Here is a 20,719-nt window from a genome sequence, read left to right as displayed (position 1 = left end):
TTCATGAATTTTTCGATATTATTTCGCCGAAATTATCGAATTTCACGAAATTTCGATTTGGCAAAATTTTGCGAAGAGAACCCAGCCATTTCTGTCGATCTGTCTTTTACATTTTCCTTGCTAGTGGTTACAAACCCAGCCACCGGCCTGATTGAGGAGGGAGGAGAGAGAAGGGAGAGAAGGGAGAGAAGAGATAGGGGAGGGAGAGAGAAGAGAAAGAGATATATCATATATCATATATGCATATGCGACACAATGGCTGGGACTGACTGGGAGAGAGAGAAATGAAAGGGAATAAGAGAGAATCATGGGAAGAAAAGGAAGGAAAGAAAAGAAAAAAAAAAGGTTTAGGGTTGATTAGGGTTTGGGGCCTTTGGACAATTGGAAATATAAAAAAAAGGTTTGGGGTTTGGTTCGTTTGGGGTTTCGTTTAGTTATTTTTAAACCCTAAACCATAATACATTTCTATATATAAAATAAGAATAATGCTATACTTACCACATTCTTATACCACATTTTTATACCATCTTACGTGTCATTACTTTATTGGACGGAGTTTTTATTTTTCTTTTTAGGTTTTTTATTTTATTTTTTAGTATCCAATGTATGAATGCCATGTAAGTTGCCACATAAGGTGGTATGAAATTATGGTATAAAAATGTGGTATATCTAGCACTACTGATAAAATAATTAAAAATAGTCTAAAGGCCTAAACCCTAATATCTTATACTATATATATATATATCTTAAAGAATATAGAGTATATAGGGTTTATTGTATAGATTCTACAATATAACGAGTATTATGGTATATAGAGTATATATAGTTTAGTATTAGGGTTTAGTGTATAGATTATAGAGTATAAAGAATGTACTAATTTCATTTATTCATTATACTAATTTTATTAAATAGTATTTACTTTCAGCGCGCATTATGATCATTTTATATTACATGAAACCGACTATATAATTTGATTTCTTCAATGTTATTTTATTAATGTTGTAAATAGTATATTAAATAAACATATAGTTAAGTTTTATTCAAAATTTTCGTATTTTGATACAATTTCCATCGTTTCTGTTTAATTTTTATCAAAATTTAAAATTTATCAAAATTTCAATAGAAATTTTCGTCGAAATTTATGAAAAATCCAAAATTTTACTCCTTAAGTAAGACTACTTTCTTTTTCTTTTTAATTAAGTCATTCATATAGTCATTTGACAAGAGAATATAACTTGTCATTAATATATTCATTAAAAAGTAAGAATATAAACACTCGTTAAATATCTACCAAAACCCTGTCATTTGGTTGTTTAGTTTTGCCGCACCCTTCACCTTCAGCCATCTCTCTCTTTCTTCTCTTCTCTCAATTTCTACAAAGCAAATTAAAAACAAAAAACCAAACCCTAAACCCTAAACCCTAACTTCCTCCAAGTTCGAAGGCTACAGACTCAAATGGCTGAAACTATGGAAAAGCCACCACGAAAGGAGATTGAAAACGAAGACGAAGAGGACCAGACATTCGAAAATCTCGGATTGGACGGTCGTCTTATTCGTGCCCTAAACAAGAAGAAAATTCAGAAGCCCACGCCCATTCAGCGAGTCGCTATTCCTCTCATCCTTGTCAGTTTTCTTTTTCTAAATTAAGTTCATTTTATTTCCTGTTTGGCTTCCCAGAAAATGCAGGAAATGAAAATCAATCTTTAATGTTGAAAATTGCTTTAATTGATTGTTTTCCAGCAAGGTAAGGATGTGGTCGCTAGGGCAAAGACTGGTTCTGGAAAAACATTTGCCTACCTCCTGCCGTTGCTTCAGAAGCTGTTTTCTGCTTCAGAATCACAGATGAAGCTTGCTCCGAGTGCGATCATTCTCGTCCCTACTCGGGAACTCTCTGAGCAGGTTTATACATTTCTTAAAAATTCCCGGTTCGAATTCTATATTCCATTTTTGTATTACTTGATATGCTCGGTTACTGAATATGAATGTTTATGGCACATATGTAGATTTATGAAGAGGTTTCGTCGTTGATTGACTTGTGTAGAGTTCCATTGAAAGTTGTACAGTTGACAAGCAGCATGCCTGCTTCTCATTGGGTTTGTTCAACTCATTTTTCCAATTCTATGAAATGTACATGTACACAGGCGCACACAAGCACATATAGATTTTGTTTTGTATTTTTAGGCCAAGTGATTCTAACCATTTTGCTAACTTTATCTTATTCACTATTTTGCTTCCAGCGGACAGCTTTGGCGAGCATACCTGAGATTCTGGTTTCGACCCCAGCTTGCATAAAGAAATGCTTGGCTGATGGTGTTCTTCAATCAACATCCATTGATGATTCATTAGAAATTCTTGTTCTTGATGAGGTGAGGACCCAGTTACACACACACCCACACACCCACACACCCACACACCCACACACCCACACACACAAACATATTTGTTAGTTTTAGTTGAGTTTGATGGCAGATTTATTCATTACCTGCAGCCCTGCTATTTATTTTTTCACCTTGAAAGACTATTTGCACCTCAATTAATTTTGAGAAATATAGTAAATTTGTTTGTATAAAGTTGTAATTGTGAATTGAAACGTACATTATATTGTTGTATCACGGGGTGTTAGAAATCATAGTTGCTTTGAATTTATAATGTCACAACTAATATAAAATATGGTTGTTAGGAAATATACTCTATTATGATATTCACTTTTTCCCATTGTCAGGTTTTGAAGAATGATTACTTAGTATTATCCCGTTGAGAAATCATTAAAATACTTGAATGATTATTTAGTATTATTCCGTTAGAAGATCATTGAACTATATTTTGTTTCAGTCAGATCTTCTGTTGTATTATGTGGTTCTGTAAATCATACATGCTTTGAGTTTATAATTTCACCACTAATTTATGGTTGTTAGGCAATTTATTCTATTATGATATTCATTTCTTTCCCATAGTCAAGTTTTGAAGACTGATTACTTAGTTTCATCCCGTTGAGAGATAATTTAACTATATTTTGTTTCAGGCAGATCTTCTGTTGTCATATGGATATGAGGCAGATATAAAGGCATTTACACCTCACATTCCTAAACGTTGTCAATGTCTTCTTATGTCTGCCACTGCAAGGTTTGGTATTTACATAATATATGCACTTGTTTTGTTGATAATTAGGAGTTATGATGTCAAGGGTGATGTATTTTGTGCCATAATAATCTCTTGATGGCTCAAGGGTGGCTGTTTTCATTGTTTCACTTTTGGGTTTTACTTTATTATCTCTTATTGATACCTAGCATCTTATGATACTTGGCAGTGATGATGTTGAGAAACTGAAGAAGCTGATTCTACATAATTCCTACATTTTGACTTTGCCAGAAGTGGGAGATATCAAGGACGATTTTATCCCAAAAAATGTTCAGCAGTTTTGGGTAAGAATTGTTATGCCCTTAATAGGAAATGGCATAACCGCAACATGGGTTGTTTCGACATCTTTGCCAAAACTGTTGTACAGTTTATAACACATTTAACATGACTTTGAAGGGAACCTTTCTGTTAGCCACAATTAATCAGTTGTTTTTTTTCTTATGAAAAAAATGAGTTGCCCTTTTTTTTTAATAGCATAATTTACTGCCTCATCTCTGAAGCATGTGATGCCATGGCCATTTAGCTTTTTCTTGTATAAAATATTTTGTGTTCCTAAAAACCTATATTCTTTTAGGCAAGTCTGACTTCATTTTAATACTTAGTTCTTTTTTAATTTTATTTATCCCCCCCTCCATTTATGATTTATCTCTCTTTTGGTACCAATGATCTCTTTGGATTTCCATGTGTTCTTTAATGTTTCATGTATCTGGTTTTATTTGTGCCCATCGACTTCTGGTTGAACTGAGATTGTCATATGGCTATCGACTTATGTTTTTCTTTTTATTTTTCAGATATCATGCAGTGCCCGTGACAAGTTACTCTACATCCTCTCCCTCTTAAAGTTGGGGTTGGTTCAGAAAAAAGTTCTGATATTTACTAATACAATTGACATGGGATTCAGATTAAAACTATATTTGGAAAAGGTATATAGATTTCTTCATCCGTGCAGGACTTTTTCTTTTTTTGCAGAAATTGATATCTCCCCTCCCTTGTTTTAGTATTTCATTGGATAGCATCAACTGAAAGCAGAGTGAGTAGAGAGAGAAATAGAGAGAGACAATGAGTAGAGAGAGATAGTGTGTGTGTGTGTGTGAGTAGAGAGGGAGAGAGTAAGGGAGAGTGTATGTTTTTCTGTATCTTCTCTCTCTTTTTCGCCTAACTGGTGAGGGAAGGAGGAGAGAATTGATTTATGCCTCATAGTCATATTTTATTTCTGTATTTATTTCTTTATTGTTATCTGTTTTTGCAGTTTGGAATCAGATCTGCTGTTTTAAATGCCGAGTTGCCACAAAATTCTCGCCTGCATATTCTTGAGGTTTGTCTGTATTTTAATATTTTGATATTGCTATCTTGTCATGGCTTATATTTACTTATGTTACTGGTTAGAGTTGTTGCCAGTCTACCATTTTGATAAGGATATTTCACAATATTCTCAGTTCTCACCACCTTGGTTTATCAACAGGAATTCAATGCTGGGCTTTTTGATTATTTGATTGCAGCTGATATCAGCAAAACAAAAGAGAGTGAAGACATCGGGGAGAGTAGTGTTGAACAAAAAAAGTCTAGAAAGCATGCTAAGCACAAAACTGACTCTGAATTTGGTGTGGTGCGGGGAATTGACTTCAAAAATGTACACACGGTATGTCATTACTATTCTTTATGGTATGGTTTTGCTGGCTTTCATTTTTTAAATTCAATTTTGACTGGGGTAGCTTCTTTGATATCATATATTCATCCTAGATGATTTATTTGAACTGAAAAAGCAATATACCCGATGCTTTCCTCAGGTTGAATTAAATTCACTTTGTAATTTCTGGGGTTTACTTTAAAAAAAAATATATTTCATTTTTTTAAAAAAAATTTCAAGTACAAAATGAGACGTTAGGAAAAAAAAATATCCTAATTTAACAGAAATGTGGATGGTGGGTGCCACATTGTCATATAAAGATAAAATTGGGTGGCAAATTGTAATTTTTTTAGGGTGGTAAACTTGCACAGCCCCTATATTCTGGGTGGTATCGCAAAAAAGCCTTAATTGATTGACAATCCATCTTTACGTATTTTCAAACCTTGATAATTTGGGAGGCTAAAGTGCATTGCAAGGTACAAGTTCTTGCTTGGACTATTGCTCATGGAAGGATTAATACTTGTGATCAGATTCAAAAATCAAGGCTAATGTTTATGTGTATTAGTGCAAAAAAGCCTTAATTGATTGACAATCCATCTTTACTTATTTTCAAACCTCGATGATTTGGAAGGCTAAAGTGCATTGCAAGGTACAAGTTCTTGCTTGGACTATTGGTCATGGAAGGATTAATACTTGTGATCAGATTCAAAAATCAAGGCTAATGTTTATGTGTCACCCTATCAATGTATGATGTGCAAAAAGGAGGCTGAAAGTTTTGACCATCGTTTTCTTCACTGTTATATTGTCATGCGCTTATGGCACAAGTTGTTTAGGGAAGCAGGCTGAATTGGGTTTTGTCTTTACGTGTTTCATCGTTCATTGAGAAAAGTGTACTCTTGTTGGATAGAAAACGGTTTCTGTTTTATGGATTTGTATTTTATTGGCGAAAGTTTGGGTTATTGGGATGCAGAAGAATAGAAGGATCTTTAAGATATACCTTTTTTTTGGTTGACTGAGATATACTGTTTTTCTTTAATCATGTTGATTGGGTTGCTGCTTTTTCAGGAGCTGATGGTTGTACCTTGAGTTGCTGGTATTTTATTTGGTTGTTTTTGGTGGCCTGCTTTGTCACCTTTAATGTTAATTTGATTGCTTTCGTATTATTAATGTGTTGCTCTATTTCTTGTCTCTCAAATAATACCTTGTGATATACCATGCTCAGCTAGTATCCCATTAACATTATCTTCGCTTTTATTCCTTTTGCAGGTTATAAATTTTGATATGCCTCAAAGTGCTGAAGGATATGTTCATCGTATTGGACGTACTGGAAGAGGATATAGTACTGGTGCTTCTATCTCTCTTGTGAGTTTGCTACACGGTTAAAAGATTTTTTTAAAAAGTCTTTGTAGGGAATAGCATCCCAGTAGAATGATGATTGGCATTACTCGATGATAATTACATTGCTCATGTACCCCCTATCCCCTCTTGTTCGTTCCCCCCTCTTCTAGCCTAATTCAAATAGGAATCTACAATATGAGTTCCTCATCCACCCTGCTATGACCTAATGCATCCTCTGTGACATATTCAAGGTTCCTGACATGCCTTAACATGTAACTGCAACCAGGCTGTTCCACTGAACCCAAAAGGCTTTTTCAGTTACTTTTTTTGTTTGTGCATGTGTTTGATGCAACAATATATGCACTACAAGTGTTTGTGCGTATGTGGTTTTCTACATTTGATTCTTTGCTTTTGGGTTTGTGTGCATCCTTATATGTTTTATCTTGCTTAAGACTTGTGTATCGTTTATGCCTCTATAGAAGAAAGAAGGGTTGATAATGATGATTGTGATGATGATCTTATCATGTGAGTTGTGACACATTTTCATATTCTAATATTTGCTTTTTTCTAAAAGGTTTCTCCAGATGAGATGGAAATATTTGAAGAAATAAAATCCTTTCCGGGGAATCAAAAAGATGATTCAAACTTAATTGCTCCATTTCCTTTACTGACCCAGAATGCAGTGGAGTCTTTACGATATAGAGCTGAGGTGATTCTTCTGATTCTTTTATCTTTCATGGTTCCTTTCGTATTTTAATTTTGAAGGTGCCATGGGTCACCTCAAGATCACTGATGCTAAGCAGTGACTTTTACAGGATGTTGCAAAGAGTGTGACAAAAATTGCTGTCAGAGAATCACGAGCTCAGGATTTGAGAAATGAAATTATCAATTCTGAAAAGTGAGTATCTACTATTTTTGCTTTCTTTATCTATATGAGTCGTCTGCACCAAATCTCTTGCAAAATCAGGTTTAAGGCATGCTGAAACTAATCGATGTTGCTACATTCTCCTATTTAGTGCCTGTTTTCTATCTTGTTTGGATCACAGAGGCACAGTAGTCAGATCTACTTTGATTGAGTGACAACTACTTGTGTTCTCTTCTGTTTTTGGTTTTCCAACGTTTGCTTATTCTACTCTAACCTCTTTACCAGAACTTTCCGTTTTTGTTTTATAATGATCTGCTTCTATTTGTTTAGGTTGAAGGCTCATTTTGAAGTTAATCCAAGAGACTTAGGTACCAAATTTATTTGGTTGGATGTTTTGAGTCTTATGTTGTACTGTATCACTTCAAGTTACAAGATTTGAACATTATTGATCTATTATTCTTGAGCAGATCTGTTGAAACATGACAAAGTTCTGAGCAAGAAGCCCCCTGCTTCTCACCTGCGTGATGTGCCTGATTATCTGTTGGATGCAAAAACTAAGGAAGCCAGCAAGACTGTTATGCTTGCTAGAGCTGTAATGGGAAATACCAACCCCGCTCGCCGCAATGGATATAAGAAAAAATTCAAAAAAACTAGGGACCCTCTCAAGACTTTCACCGCCGAGGTACTTAACTTCTTGTTTGTACTTAATTTCTTGATGATTTTAAAGTTTTGTGTCAATTTCACCTGAGAAATGTGCAATGAAGCCTCATCCCTACCACTTGGTGCTCCAAGTGCCAATGGTCAGAGACTGGAATTAGTTGCTAATGGATCTGTAATAATCTGATGCCAGGGACCTAAGAAAGCTCGTGGAAACAAGACGAAGGTAGAAGGAAAAGATGGCAATGACAACCATAGACAAAAAAGGAAAAGGACTTAATTTATCTATGTATTACATCCATATGTACTGTTTCAACAGGGGTTAGCAACCAACTCCCACAGTTTTGTATCAAATTTATAGGGATAATATATGTTTCTTTAAAACAGCTCCTTTATTCAACTACTAAAAATCTTTGGAACAAAACAATAACAGAGACAGAAATGATCTTAACATGATCCGTGTATGTGGACAGGACCTTTAGCATTGTGCATTCAGAACATGAATATAAGATACTTATGTTGCTAGACTATGATCGCGAACACCTAATTAATCCATGGTTCAGACTTCAGATTTACAGTTGTACAATATTATTACCTTGAAGGCATGTTTATTTATCCGTAATCGAAATGAGAAAAATGAGAGTGATTTTTATTTGTGTTTACTTATATGTGGGAGGAGAGTGATTTTCATTTATGTGTTTACTTATATGTGGGAGTCATTCTGATTCTGATTATTTTGTTTACTTATACATATTGAAATGAGAAAGAGTGTAAGACCCACATGAAATAAGGAATTGAATTCCTTCTCTTCCTTAGAGAAGAGAGAATGAGAATTGAATTTTTCATGCCAAAACTACCCTCACTCTTTTTTTTAAAATACAAAATTGTGCTCAACCATAAATAATTTTAATTTTTTCCTTCACCATAAATAAAAGTATCAAAACATAGATTTAAGATAATTTTAATTTTTTTTCTTCAACATAAATAAAAGTATGAAAAATAATATATATTTTTTTTTTCGCAAATATTTGAAGTAAATTTTATTTTTAGGCATTTTAAAAATTGTGAGTATTTTAAAACATGTTTAATTTTGTATAATGGCATTTTAGTAATCAAATTGGTTTTGATTTCGATTCTTGCAAATAAGTAGACATGTGTATAGAAATCATGTTATTTCTTATTATGATTCCTTACAGTTAGTAAACAAGTTAATGAGAATATCTGACTCTGATTCTTGCTCACTCCGATTACTCCTCATTCTGATTAATCCTCATTCCGATTCATTCTCACTCCGATTCCAATTTATGCCCATTCCAAATACAAACGTGTCCTGAATGTAGTGTTCTTGGCAATGAAATAAGGGGACTTCACTGCAAATTTTGTGGAATTGAAAGTCCCCATTGGCTGTCCTCTTGGGCCAGCTGGGGTTTGAGCTGTGTCTCCCCGTTCGAACAATGGGTTTGAGCTGTGTCTCCTTCTATGGTTATAAGGGGACTTCACTGCAAGTTAATGAGAATATCTGACTCTGATTCTTGCTCATTCTGATTAATCCTCATTCTGATTAATCCTCATTCCGATTCATTCTCACTCCGATTCCAATTTATGCCCATTCCAAATACGGGTAAGTAAACGTGTCCTGAATGTAGTGTTCTTGGCAATGAAATAAGGGGACTTCACTGCAAATTTTGTGGAATTGAAAGTCCCCATTGGCTGTCCTCTTGGGCCAGCTGGGGTTTGAGCAGTGTCTCCCCGTTCGAACAATGGGTTTGAGCTGTGTCTCCTTCTATGGTTATAAACGATTTTAATGGAGGTATATTAACCTTTTCCCTGAAAATGATTTTAATATTTTACCAAGTTGAGCGGCTTCCACACTTTTGTTTTGAATGTGGACGAATTGGACATAACTCCAAACACTGTGCTTTCATTCCCAATGAGCAGAAGCAAAAACCTCTGCACCAATGGGGGGCCTGGCTTGTAGCGCGGGGGGAACCTGGGAAATTCTCCCCTGCTGCGAGTACTGAGGAAGGACAGCATGAAGCCGCAGTGAATACTATAGTAGAAGAGGTGGTGGAGCGAGAGATGCGGAGCAAAACAGCAAGAGGGGGCGACATGACCTCAAAGGGGGGTAATCGAACCGGGAAACATACTCCGGGGGGCCATGTTTCTGGGTCACCTAATACAGACAAGGACTCCAGACAAGGAAAGGAGAATGATGTGAGGGGAAGGGCTGCTGCCGAGAACACTGATAAACAAATTCCTGTTCGAAGTATTTTCAACAATCTCAAGCAAGTTCTAGGAGATGTCACTAACACCATGTCCCCTCCCAACACTTTCGGAGGGAATTCAGCAGAGAAAATCCAGAAAGAAAGGACAGAGGATGCACAGCCGAGACGCCCAAAGGTAGTGGAGGGGAAAAACGAAAAGGAGAAACACTTCCAAGAAGAGAGTCAGGCAACCTTGAGAACGACAGTGGAGGGGGAGGATGATGGCCTCACCCCAAAAACAATTACACCTCCAGGGGGAGTTATCACGGATTTAAGCAGTGTGTTAAAACAGGTTCTACATCCTACGGCTACGCCATCGACTCAAGCAAGTGCTCCCGGGCTGTCTAAGATCAAAGTGTGGGCGAAGAAACCAGACAAACCCACCTCCAAATCGAGCAGGCCTCCCTCCAATGGGGGGGAAATTGTAGGAAACATGATCATGACCAGAAAACGTAAGGCAGAAGGAAGAGCACTACCTGAAATGGAAGTAGCTAAGAAAGGAAAGACTGCAGTGACTGAAAACAATACAGCCGCTCTGGCTCAAGTGGTGGGTTCGGACTCTCCGACCCACCACGAACAATGAAGCTCCTAAGCTGGAATGTTCGGGGACTCCGGCAACCCCGAACATTCGACTCCCTTAAGAATCTTTTAAGGGAGACAAGGCCGGACGTGGTCTTCTTGATGGAGACACGGATGACAGAGTATCAAATGGAGAATTTACATGTAAAATTGGGAATGAAAGGAAGCATCCGGGTAGGTAGACGTGGTCTCGGCGGAGGCCTCATTCTCCTATGGTCACAGGGATGGGATCTCCGACTCCTTAATTATTCGGAGGGACATATTGACATGATGATTGAGACACCCACCCTCTACAGCTTCAGATTTACTGGATTCTATGGCAACCCTATGATCGGACAACGGCGCCACTCATGGGAACTTTTACGACGTCTATGTAATATGAGGAGAGGACCATGGGTCGTAATGGGGGATTTCAACGAGATTCTGGTTGCCCAGGAGAAAGAGGGCGGGCTTGAGAGAGCGGAGGGGCAAATGAGAGGTTTCCAAGAGGTATTGTTGGATTGTGAGCTTGAATCTACCCGGCATGTTGGAAATCAGTTCACTTGGCAATGTGTCAGGAATGGGATGGTCTATGTACGAGAACGTTTGGACCGCTGTCTAGTTAACGCCACTATGAAGGCCCATTTCAGTCATATTTGCACACACCATTTGGAGGCCACAGGGTCTGATCATATCCCCATTCTGACCGAGATTTTGACATGTAACACACCGATCATCCCTGGCAGACGCCCTCGCCGCTTCCACTTCGAACAGATGTGGTGTAAGGAGGCTGAATGTGAAGAAATCATCGCAGACACTTGGGGTGGTGCTGCTCGGCAGGAGCAGTCGGTGCAAGATGGACTCAAACAGTGTGCTGGGCGGCTATCTACTTGGAGCGCTCAGTTCTATGGGGCTCGAAGGAAGGCTATCAACCGAGTTCGAAATGAGTTGAGGCATATCAAGGCTCAGCCGTTGCATGAGGGCTCTCTTCAAGCACAAATGAGAGCAGAAAAACAACTTGACACTCTGATCTCGGGGGAGGAAACTTACTGGAGACAGCGATCGCGAATAACCTGGCTGACAGAGGGTGATAGAAATACTAAATATTTCCATGCACAGGCCCGGGCACGGGGGAAAAGGAACTCAGTAACTGGCCTGCTGAACGACCAAAATATTTGGGTCACCAATCTGGATGTGATCGGTACTATGTTCTGTGATTATTTCTCTAATTTATTTGCTTCCACAGGTGGCATCGATATGGAGCGCTTTCTGGGGTTGATTGAACCCAAAATAACTGTTGAAATGAACTCGCAGCTTATACACCCTTATACAAAGGTTGACATCGAAACGGCCCTCAAGCAAATGTACCCCACTAAGGCACCTGGGACCGACGGAATGCCAGCTCTCTTCTACCAACGTTATTGGCATATTGTTGGCGATGAGGTTTCCACTTTCTGCCTGCGTATTCTTAATGGTGAAGCGAGTGTCAGGGATGTCAACCACACGCTGATCGCTTTAATTCCTAAGCTCGAGGAGCCAAAGCGGGTCACAGAGTTTCGGCCCATCAGCCTCTGCACGGTTTTATACAAGCTGGTAGCGAAGACACTCGCAAACAGACTCAAAGTATTGCTACCCCATGTTATATCTGAGAACCAAAGTGCTTTTGTTCCGGGTCGACAGATTTTGGACAATGTAATCGCTGCTTTTGAAACCACCCACACCATAAAGCACACAAGGGCGAATGATACTCCTAAAATGGCCATTAAACTTGACATGGCAAAAGCATATGACAGGGTGGAATGGAACTTTCTTGAGGCCATTTTGCGGAAGCTGGGTTTTCATGAACTATGGATTAATCGGGTAATGGATTGTCTTTCAACGGTGTCCTTCTCTGTCTTTTGGCGTGGCAACCCATTGGGTTTTATTACCCCGAAAAGGGGTCTGAGACAGGGATGCCCACTCTCGCCCTATCTTTTTCTCTTCTGTGGGGAAAGCGTAAGCCTGGCACTTCACCATGCCGAACTCAATGGAAGAATCCTCGGTGTCCGGGTAGCTGCACGTGCACCCTCCATATCCCACCTCTTCTACGCAGATGATAGTATCCTTTTTCTGGAGGCTACTGTCAATGCCTGCTTGGCAGTTAGGGATGTTCTCCGGGCTTACGAAGAGGCGTCGGGTCAAAAAGTCAATTACGACAAATCTGCTGTGTGTTTCAGTTCGAATACTTCTCATCTAATCAAGGTGATTATCTCGCAATGTCTACATGTACCTATTGTTTCCTGTCATGAGAAATATTTAGGCCTACCCACTGTGGCTGGACGGGAAAAAAAGAAGCTCTTCAAAACTGTTCAAGATCGAGTTTGGCAACGTGTTCAAGGATGGAAAGAACGCTTTCTCTCACGGGCTGGAAAAACTATCCTTATTCAGGCTGTCCTACAGGCGATTCCTACTTATTATATGGGTATCTTTCGCATGCCGAAAGGGGTTCAAAAAACCATCACTTCCTTCATTGCCCGATTCTGGTGGGGGAAAGAGAATTTGGCTCGGGGTATCCACTGGGTTAGATGGGAAAAACTATGCCAGCCGAAATGGGAAGGTGGGTTGGGCTTCAGAGAATTTGGGAGCTTTAATCGGGCTTTACTTGCAAAACAGAGCTGGCGCTTATTGTTGAATCCTCACTCTCTGGTTGGCCGGGTTATGAAAAGCCGCTATTATCCGAATGGCTCCATTCTCTCGGCCGGTTTGGGCACTCAGCCATCTCTTGTTTGGCGATCTCTCCACTGGGCACGTACGCTGCTCCACAAAGGCTTGCGATGGAGAGTGGGTGATGGCACCTCCATTCGTGTATACAGTGATGCATGGCTGCCGACCCCTACCACTTTTATGCCACAATCCCCAATGAGCCTGCCCCCTGACACACGCGTCAAAGACCTTATCACCCCCAGAGGGCTTTGGAATGTCCCATTACTTCAGCAGCATTTCTGGCCTCAAGAGGTGGAAGCGATCATTAGCCTCCCTCTCGGTAGGCTCCAGCAACCAGATAGATTGTTCTGGCATTATACAAGAGATGGCAAATATAGTGTTCGCAGTGGTTATTGGCTCGATCGTCAGACCCCCAGTAACATGGATGGCCAAGCTTCTAAGATGCAATCACTCCATCGCTTTTGGAAGGGTATCTGGCAGCTTAAAATTTCGGGTAAAATCAAGCTATTTTTATGGCGGTGCTGCCTTGAAGTGTTCCCATGTGGAGTGGGTTTATTTAAAAGGCATTTGGTTCAATCCCCTGACTGCCCTCGCTGCCATTCCGCCTATGAAACGGTCCTACATGGAATATGGGGATGCCCCATTGCACAACAGGTGTGGGCGCTCTCTGCTATTAGTAATGCTGTGGGGATGAGAATGGATGGAAGGTTCATTAGTCTTCTGGAATTTGCGCAAGCAGTGCTCTCAACAAGGGAATTAACTCAGTTTGCCTATCTCTGTTGGGGAATATGGAATTCTAGAAATAAGTGGGTGTTCAATCAGATTGAAGAACGGGCTGAGATTATATTTGATCGACTAGTTTCTTATGCTACTGAATATGACTCTGCGAACATGCCCCAAAACCTCCCAGCTGTGTCGACTCCACCTAGGGGTCACTGGGAGCCGCCGCCTTTGGAGTGGGCAAAATTCAACACTGATGGTGCAACTGGGAAGGGGGCGGATCGCAGGGGGCTGGGGGTGGTCATCCGTGACAGTGAGGGCGCTATGCTCCTTGCGGCCACCAAACTAATTTTAACTCCTCTCGCCCCTCGCACAACGGAACTCATGGCTGCTCTGGTTGGGCTACAGCTGGCTGCCGATGTGGGCCTTCAAAACGTCATCCTGGAACTTGATGCCGAAGGGGTGGTGCAAGATGTGAACAATGCGAGCTTATGTATGGCTGCAGATGGTGTGCTTGTAGAAGACATCAAGGTGCTGATGAAACGTTTCCCAGGTGCTTGCTGCCAATTCCGGCGACGGACTAGCAATAAAGTGGCGCATGCACTAGCAAATCATGCTTTCTCTTCTTTAAACTTCAATGTTTGGCTTGACTCTACATCTGGGCCTTTTTGGCTTTCAGATCTTTTGTATGAAGACTTATTTCATGAATAAATGTCTAGCCTCCTTTATCTCAAAAAAAAAAAAAGAACCAACTCATAGAGCACAAGGAAAAAGACACAACAACAAACAAATATATATCAGAATCACATCTGAACAACACTGTACCAAAATTGCAGAAGAAGCATAATATAGCAATTAAGGAAATTAAAATAGATTACAGATCAAACATGCATATAACCCCAGAAGCACTACTCACGTAGACTCCTGCATGGACTTTTGATGACGACTCTGACAAGATTGATGAATGGGAGAGAGTCAATGGCGTCCTGAATGGTTGTGAAGTCTCCAGCTGCAGGGTTCTTGGTCACATGGAGAGTGTAAGAAGAGAAGAGCTTGTTCTTTGCTGCCTTGAAAACAGAGTGTTTGAGGCTCCCAACAAACTTGACCCACTTCATAAATTGTTGTTTTGAGAATTGGGCTCGAGTCATGTTCTTGGTTAAGTGTACTTTTCCAGCTACTGAATTCCCAGGTCGGATTCCCTTGGTGTGGCATTGTGTTTGGGTTGAATTTAGGAGAAGAAGAAGAATGATGGCATAGAAAATGTGGTGGAATAATGTAGGAATTTAAAAAAGGAGAGTGAGGTACATAGAAGATTAGAGAGTATGTTATTAGTTTGGAATTCCAAATGAAACATAGAAAATGACTATGTTTGGTTTGGTTTGGTTCATATACAAGTTAGTTGTTTGTTTTAGGACAGACAACAATTTAGCACCTCAAGTATATTTCGTATTGCAAGTTAGTACCTCAAGTTTAATTTTTGACTTACGCATACTTCTACTTTAATTTTTTAGCAAATAAGTACCTTCGTTAAACCCTCCTTTAAAAAGGTCGTTAAATACTGATGTGGCACATTGCTGGCATAAACTTAGCTTATAAAAAATAGCCATATGGCAAAAAAATAATAAAAAAAAACCACCACTTTTTTCTTTTTCTTTTTTCTTGTCTATGACGTGAAGTTTTTTTTTTTTTTTTTTTTTTTTTTCCCTTCGATGGTTTATAGTTTAGAAGAAGGGGTTGGTATAGTTTCAGGGCTGGCCCTAAGGGTAGGTGAGCTAGGCAACCGGCTAGGGCCCACCCACCCAAAGGGCCTCCAACTTCTAAGTTGGGCTTAATTAAAAAAAAAAAAAAACCTTTTTGACTATTCATACTTTTAGTTTAGGCCTCCTTCATCCATTGACTATTCCTCTAATCATTTTTCTTCTCTAACTATTCCTTGTCAATTATTCATTCCTCTTCATCACTCTCAGTCTCATAAGTCTCATAGTACATGACCTCCTTTATCCATTCGACTATTCCTCTTGGTTGCTTTACACTTTATCTCCTTTAATTAATATCAAGGAGTAAAGAAGCTCTCTAATTTGGTAACAAAGGTTTGTTAGTAGAGAATTTGGAATATAGATTGCCAAGAAGCTTGCTACTTGCAGCCTAAAGCTTTCTACATATATTAGTTACCTTTAAAACTGACTCCAGCTTTTGTTTACTTAAAGATTCTCAATTAATTCAAATCAATTCTATTTTTTTAATTTCTCTTACTAAATTGATGGGTATCAAGTTAGAAATTGCTTATTGATTTTTAGTCAATTAATTTTAGTTATTGAATGGGGAAAGGGCCTCAAATTTTTTTCTTGCCTAGGGCCATCTAAATCCTTGGACCGGCCCTGTATAGATTGATGAGTCTAACTCTGCTATTCTATATGTAAGTCTGCTATCTTAGGTTATATTTAAGCCTTTATGTCTTTAATTTACTACACCTTTGGATTATGGAACACGTGTAAGGTGGTGATCTCTTTACTATCCTAGCTACTCTTTAAAGTGACATTTGTAAGCCTTAGGGCCTTTATCATGAATAAAAAAACAAGTCAGTATTTTTATTCCGGACTTGGATCCTCTACTAGTTTGATTGGTACCATATTTGTACCAGACTTTTAATCTCAGCCTTCAAATATTCTTCTGTGGCTAAGATCTTGCCACATCTACAAACTTATATTTTCCCAAAAATAATATTTATAAAAATTAAAAAAACAAATTAAAAAAATCTATCAGCCACTGCCCACCATACCTCATGCCACCTACCTCCCCTCCCCTTCCTCCCGACCACCCAAAACATATAGAGACACACTGATTTCATTCTCTCTATTCCTCTCCCTTTTGTCTCTCAAGTAGTAGTTGAGAATGGAAGTGGGTTTTGTTACCCAAACAAACACAAGCTGGTGGGTGTTTACTCTCCCTGCTTTTCTTGAGTCCTCAAACCTTGTTGATCATGGCTATGTTGGACTCCTCTCTCTTTCAATCGCCTTTCTCTGTCTTGTTCTTCTCACTTGGGCTTTCGCCGTTGGCGGCGTTGCGTGGAAAAACGTCGCTGACCGCCCGCTCAAGCAATCCACCAAGATGCTCATGTTCAGTCGCACCATCAGCTTTTGCCCCAGCCTTTCTTTAGCTGGTATAACTCTGTTTTTCTTTAAATTTCTAAAAAAAATTCATTTGGGGGGTTTGGCTTTGGAATTGAGGTGGGTCTGATTGCAACTTTGGAGTGGGTATGTGTAATCTGGGTCTTTTAGGGATGAGAGTGTACAGAGGCAGAGAAGAAAAGAAAGAGAAAGAAAGGGAAGGAGGTGGGGTGGGTGGTAGGAGGGAGGTCGGGACGAAGGGAAGGGGAGGTAGGTGGCGTGAGGTGTGGTGGGCAGTGGCTCATAGATTTTTTTTGTTTGTTTTTTTAATTTTTATAAATATTATTTGAGGAAAAATGTAAGGTTTGTAGATGTGGCAAGATCTTAGCCACATAAGAATATTTGAAGACTGAGATTAAAAGTCTGGTACAAATCTGGTACCAATCAAACTGGTAGAGGATCCGGGTCCTTTTATTCCATCGCTTTATTTTTCTTTGTATTATCTGATCCCAACATTTTGGTATTAGAGCCACGGCTCATTGGAGGGAAACAGCCCACCACTGCGGCGGTAGACCCCACCCCATCAGTGTCAGTCACCTACTCTGACTCTGTTCAAGATCAAATCATGATCTTTTGGGAAAGCTTGAGCACCAGCAAACCTCTTTAGCAAATATGCAACGCACCCTTGACTCTCTTACCCTTTCCCAAAGAAACCTCCAAACCTCTTTTAATTCTCAACTGCCACCTCCATCAACCTCCAACGTCCATTGCCCCATTGCACCATACCGAAATCGCCTCCTCCACTTCCCAAAACCCACTCACCACGTACCACCACCCCCCCCACCTCACTCTCCCTTGTGTCCCTCACTCAAGTTTCCCTAACCCACCCAATGCATATTCCTGCTGCGCCCTCTTTTCCACCCTTGTTCGGTTCGATTTCGTCACCCGCCGTCGGAAATCGCCCACCACCCTCCAGAAGCTCACTGATTTTGGACCCCAACTTTCCCCCTCTCTCTCAGGCCATCCACAGTGGTGAAAGTGAGAGTGAGAGTAAGACATGGTCTGAAAAGTGATTTTTTAGCCTGAAAAAGTGATTTTTTGTCCTGAGAGTGAGAGTGATATGTGCTGAAGCTGCAGTGGTACTGAGAGTAAGAGCTGAGAGTAATGTAATTGTATCTAATTAAATTAAGCCTAAGTTAGATTAAGTTATAGTTAAGTTATAATTTATAGCTTAAATATTTATAAAAACTATACCATTAGTTTTATTTTAAAGAGATCTTTAATATAAGGTCAATATTGACTATATTTGGATTTATAATTTTATTACCTAAAATATAAATTCTATATTTTGTCTCCACCAATACCTTTATTTCAATACCTTTATTTCATTTCACCAACATAAAACAAGAAAATTTAAGACAAACACAAACAAACACAAATAAACATAAACAAATAAAACAAAAAACAAACATAAACAAATACAAAACGACAGCCACAAACACAAACACAAACAAACACACAATGGTATTGGAGACATCCTCAACATTTCGGCGTTCATCGCCGGCGTCGGCGTCGTGCTTGGCCACGACTTCCTTCTCGCGTCTAAAGATGCTGGACCAGATCATTCTTCAGTTGCTGGTGGAGTGTTGTTGACCATATCAACCTAACTCGGGAAAGCCGTTGCTCTAAAAGAATTGGCTGATAACTTTGGCCTCCATCATATGGTTCAGTGTCATACCGTGCCACAGCCCGGGAGATCCTTTCCTGAACGTGGTTAATGTCATCGTCCGATTCATCGTCCTCGTTCTTTGGACGCTCGTCCTCAATGATCATGTTGTGCAAAATTATGCATGTCTTCATAATATAGCCCATATCATTGGCTTTCCATCCTCTGGCGGGCTTTTTTAGAATCTCCTATCTAGCCCTCAGAATCCCGAACGCCCTCTCGACATCTTTCCGGTAGGATTCTTGATATCTTGCAAATAGCTGACTTACCTCTCCTACCGGATTCGTTATTGTTTGTATAAGCGTGGCCCATTTGGAGTAGATCCGGTCCACTAGATAATACCCCATTGTGTAGTCATTTCCATTAACCTTATACTTGATCTGATGGTTTCGCATCTGCTCCTCATCATCAAAAAGGTGTGAGTCATCCAATACGTTGATGTCATTGTTGCTCCCTAGAAAACCAAAATTGGCATGCCAAATCCACGTGTCGTACCTAGCAACTGCCTCTAATATCACAGTTGGGGTGTGATAATGGCCTTGATATGCCCCTTGTTGTCCTACTGGACAATTTTTCCATTCCCAATGCATGCAATCTAGACTCCCTAGCATACCTGGGAATCCTCTTTTTTTAGCCTTTCGCAATAGCCGTTGGAGATCAGCCACTGTTGGTGTGCGGAGGTATTCCGCTCCGTACACCTCCGGAATAACTCTTATGAACTTCTCGAATGACTCCAGCACTGTGGTTTGGGCAATTTGGAAGCCCTCGTCTGGGGCATCAGCCGAGTACCCAGCGAAGAGCATTCTTATGACCGAAGTCAGCTTTTGCTCTGGCGTGCAGCCCCATCTTCCAGCAGGGTCTTGTCTTTGTTGGAAGTAGACATCTTTGTTGCACACATCTTGCATCATCTTTAGGAACAATGATTTCTTCATCCAATAGCGTCGTCGAAACATCTCTTCAGTATATCTTGCTCCAGGGTCGAAATAGTTGCTCATAATAAGACCATGACCTAGTTGTCGGTCTCGAGGGATATATCGTCGTGGTTGGGATGTGCCTCCATGTATTGGCCTTCTTTGACTTTGTTGTGTATCGGTAAGCAGCCATGGCACACGCCGTCATATTTGCGAGCTGGTCATCGTATATGTCTAGTTGTGCCTGAAACATCTCTTCATCTGAATCATAATCGTTGGGGGTAGACATCTTGAAGCAGAGTGTAAACAAATTTTCTGCGATTACTAAACAGGGTGAATTGGTGAAGTTAGACATTGTGAAATTTATAGACTAGGTGTGATAATGTAAATGAATCAGAATCTTATCATCTTGAAAAGTTAAACAAATCAGAATCTTATCATCTTGGAAAGTTAAACGAATCAGAATCTTATCATCAGTCATAATAGGCTATCTTATCATCTTGGAAAAGTAAATGAATCCGAGACATATTTAATAATAGAGTATTTTATTTTAATTCATAATAAAATGCATACATAAAGTACACGATAGACATAGTTGGAAAAACAATGACACATTAGTCATATTGTGAAAAGTCAGTGTTGGGGAAGTACCCTTCCGAGCTTGACGTGCCCTGATTGGCCTCGTTAGCAGCATTTGCATTCCATCTCGCCAAAATTTCATGCTGTCATACCTCCCAAAATGCTCGTTGTTCTCCATGCATGGTGGTGGGGTCCTTGCCCATGACCTCATAATCTTGCTGCTTTTGTTTGAAATCAGTGTGCTCTTTGATCAATCGGTCGTGTAAAGCAGCTATGTCCTTCTGCCCTTAGCAAAAAAACCTGATACTATCGGCAAGGTCATCATCGCTAGTATCAACTTGTTTGGCCCTCTTGGAGTTGTTTCTGCCGCCTCAGGCGACTACCGCTAAGTGGTTGAAAGGCCGGGGCATCCTCATCCGCGCTCAATTGAACCGCTTCAGCTTTGGTATTGGCATCAGTGGGGGTGTCGGTTTGTGCATGTTGCCACTTCCCAAAGTGTTGCATCTTAGCAAAACAATGGTGCCAA

General features: G+C 39.8%; 2 protein-coding genes across 2 annotated transcripts; one reads left to right on the top strand and one right to left on the bottom strand.

The window, feature by feature from the left end:
• The first annotated feature begins 1,328 nt into the window (after positions 1-1,328).
• LOC147291857 (DEAD-box ATP-dependent RNA helicase 16-like) lies at positions 1,329-8,011 on the top strand. Its single transcript, XM_086237083.1, has 15 exons — positions 1,329-1,623; positions 1,741-1,899; positions 2,004-2,093; positions 2,238-2,366; positions 3,023-3,123; positions 3,308-3,422; positions 3,930-4,061; positions 4,388-4,453; positions 4,601-4,777; positions 6,032-6,127; positions 6,678-6,812; positions 6,919-7,001; positions 7,299-7,336; positions 7,436-7,650; positions 7,819-8,011. Exons 1-15 carry the CDS (start codon positions 1,456-1,458, stop codon positions 7,903-7,905), a joined length of 1,791 nt encoding a protein of 596 aa, XP_086093209.1. The 5' UTR covers positions 1,329-1,455; the 3' UTR covers positions 7,906-8,011.
• Positions 8,012-18,891: 10,880 nt separating this feature from the next.
• Positions 18,892-19,698, bottom strand: LOC147291856 (uncharacterized). The gene has a single exon (XM_086236045.1). It carries the CDS (start codon positions 19,696-19,698, stop codon positions 18,892-18,894), a length of 807 nt encoding a protein of 268 aa, XP_086092171.1.
• Between the last annotated feature and the right edge of the window lie 1,021 nt (positions 19,699-20,719).

The sequence above is a fragment of the Dryas octopetala genome, chromosome 3 (genome assembly GCF_963921425.1).
Source record: "Dryas octopetala chromosome 3, drDryOcto1.1, whole genome shotgun sequence".
NCBI lineage: Eukaryota > Viridiplantae > Streptophyta > Magnoliopsida > Rosales > Rosaceae > Dryas > Dryas octopetala.
This window is presented reverse-complemented; position numbering and strand designations above follow the sequence as displayed.

Coding starts and splice junctions, on each gene's coding strand:
- LOC147291857 (XM_086237083.1), top strand. CDS start 1,456: ATGGCTGAAACTATGGAAAAGCCACCACGAAAGGAGATTGAAAACGAA. Junction 3,124..3,307: donor CTTATGTCTGCCACTGCAAG/GTTTGGTATTTA, acceptor GATACTTGGCAG/TGATGATGTTGAGAAACTGA. Junction 7,337..7,435: donor AGTTAATCCAAGAGACTTAG/GTACCAAATTTA, acceptor ATTCTTGAGCAG/ATCTGTTGAAACATGACAAA.
- LOC147291856 (XM_086236045.1), bottom strand. CDS start 19,698: ATGAGCAACTATTTCGACCCTGGAGCAAGATATACTGAAGAGATGTTT.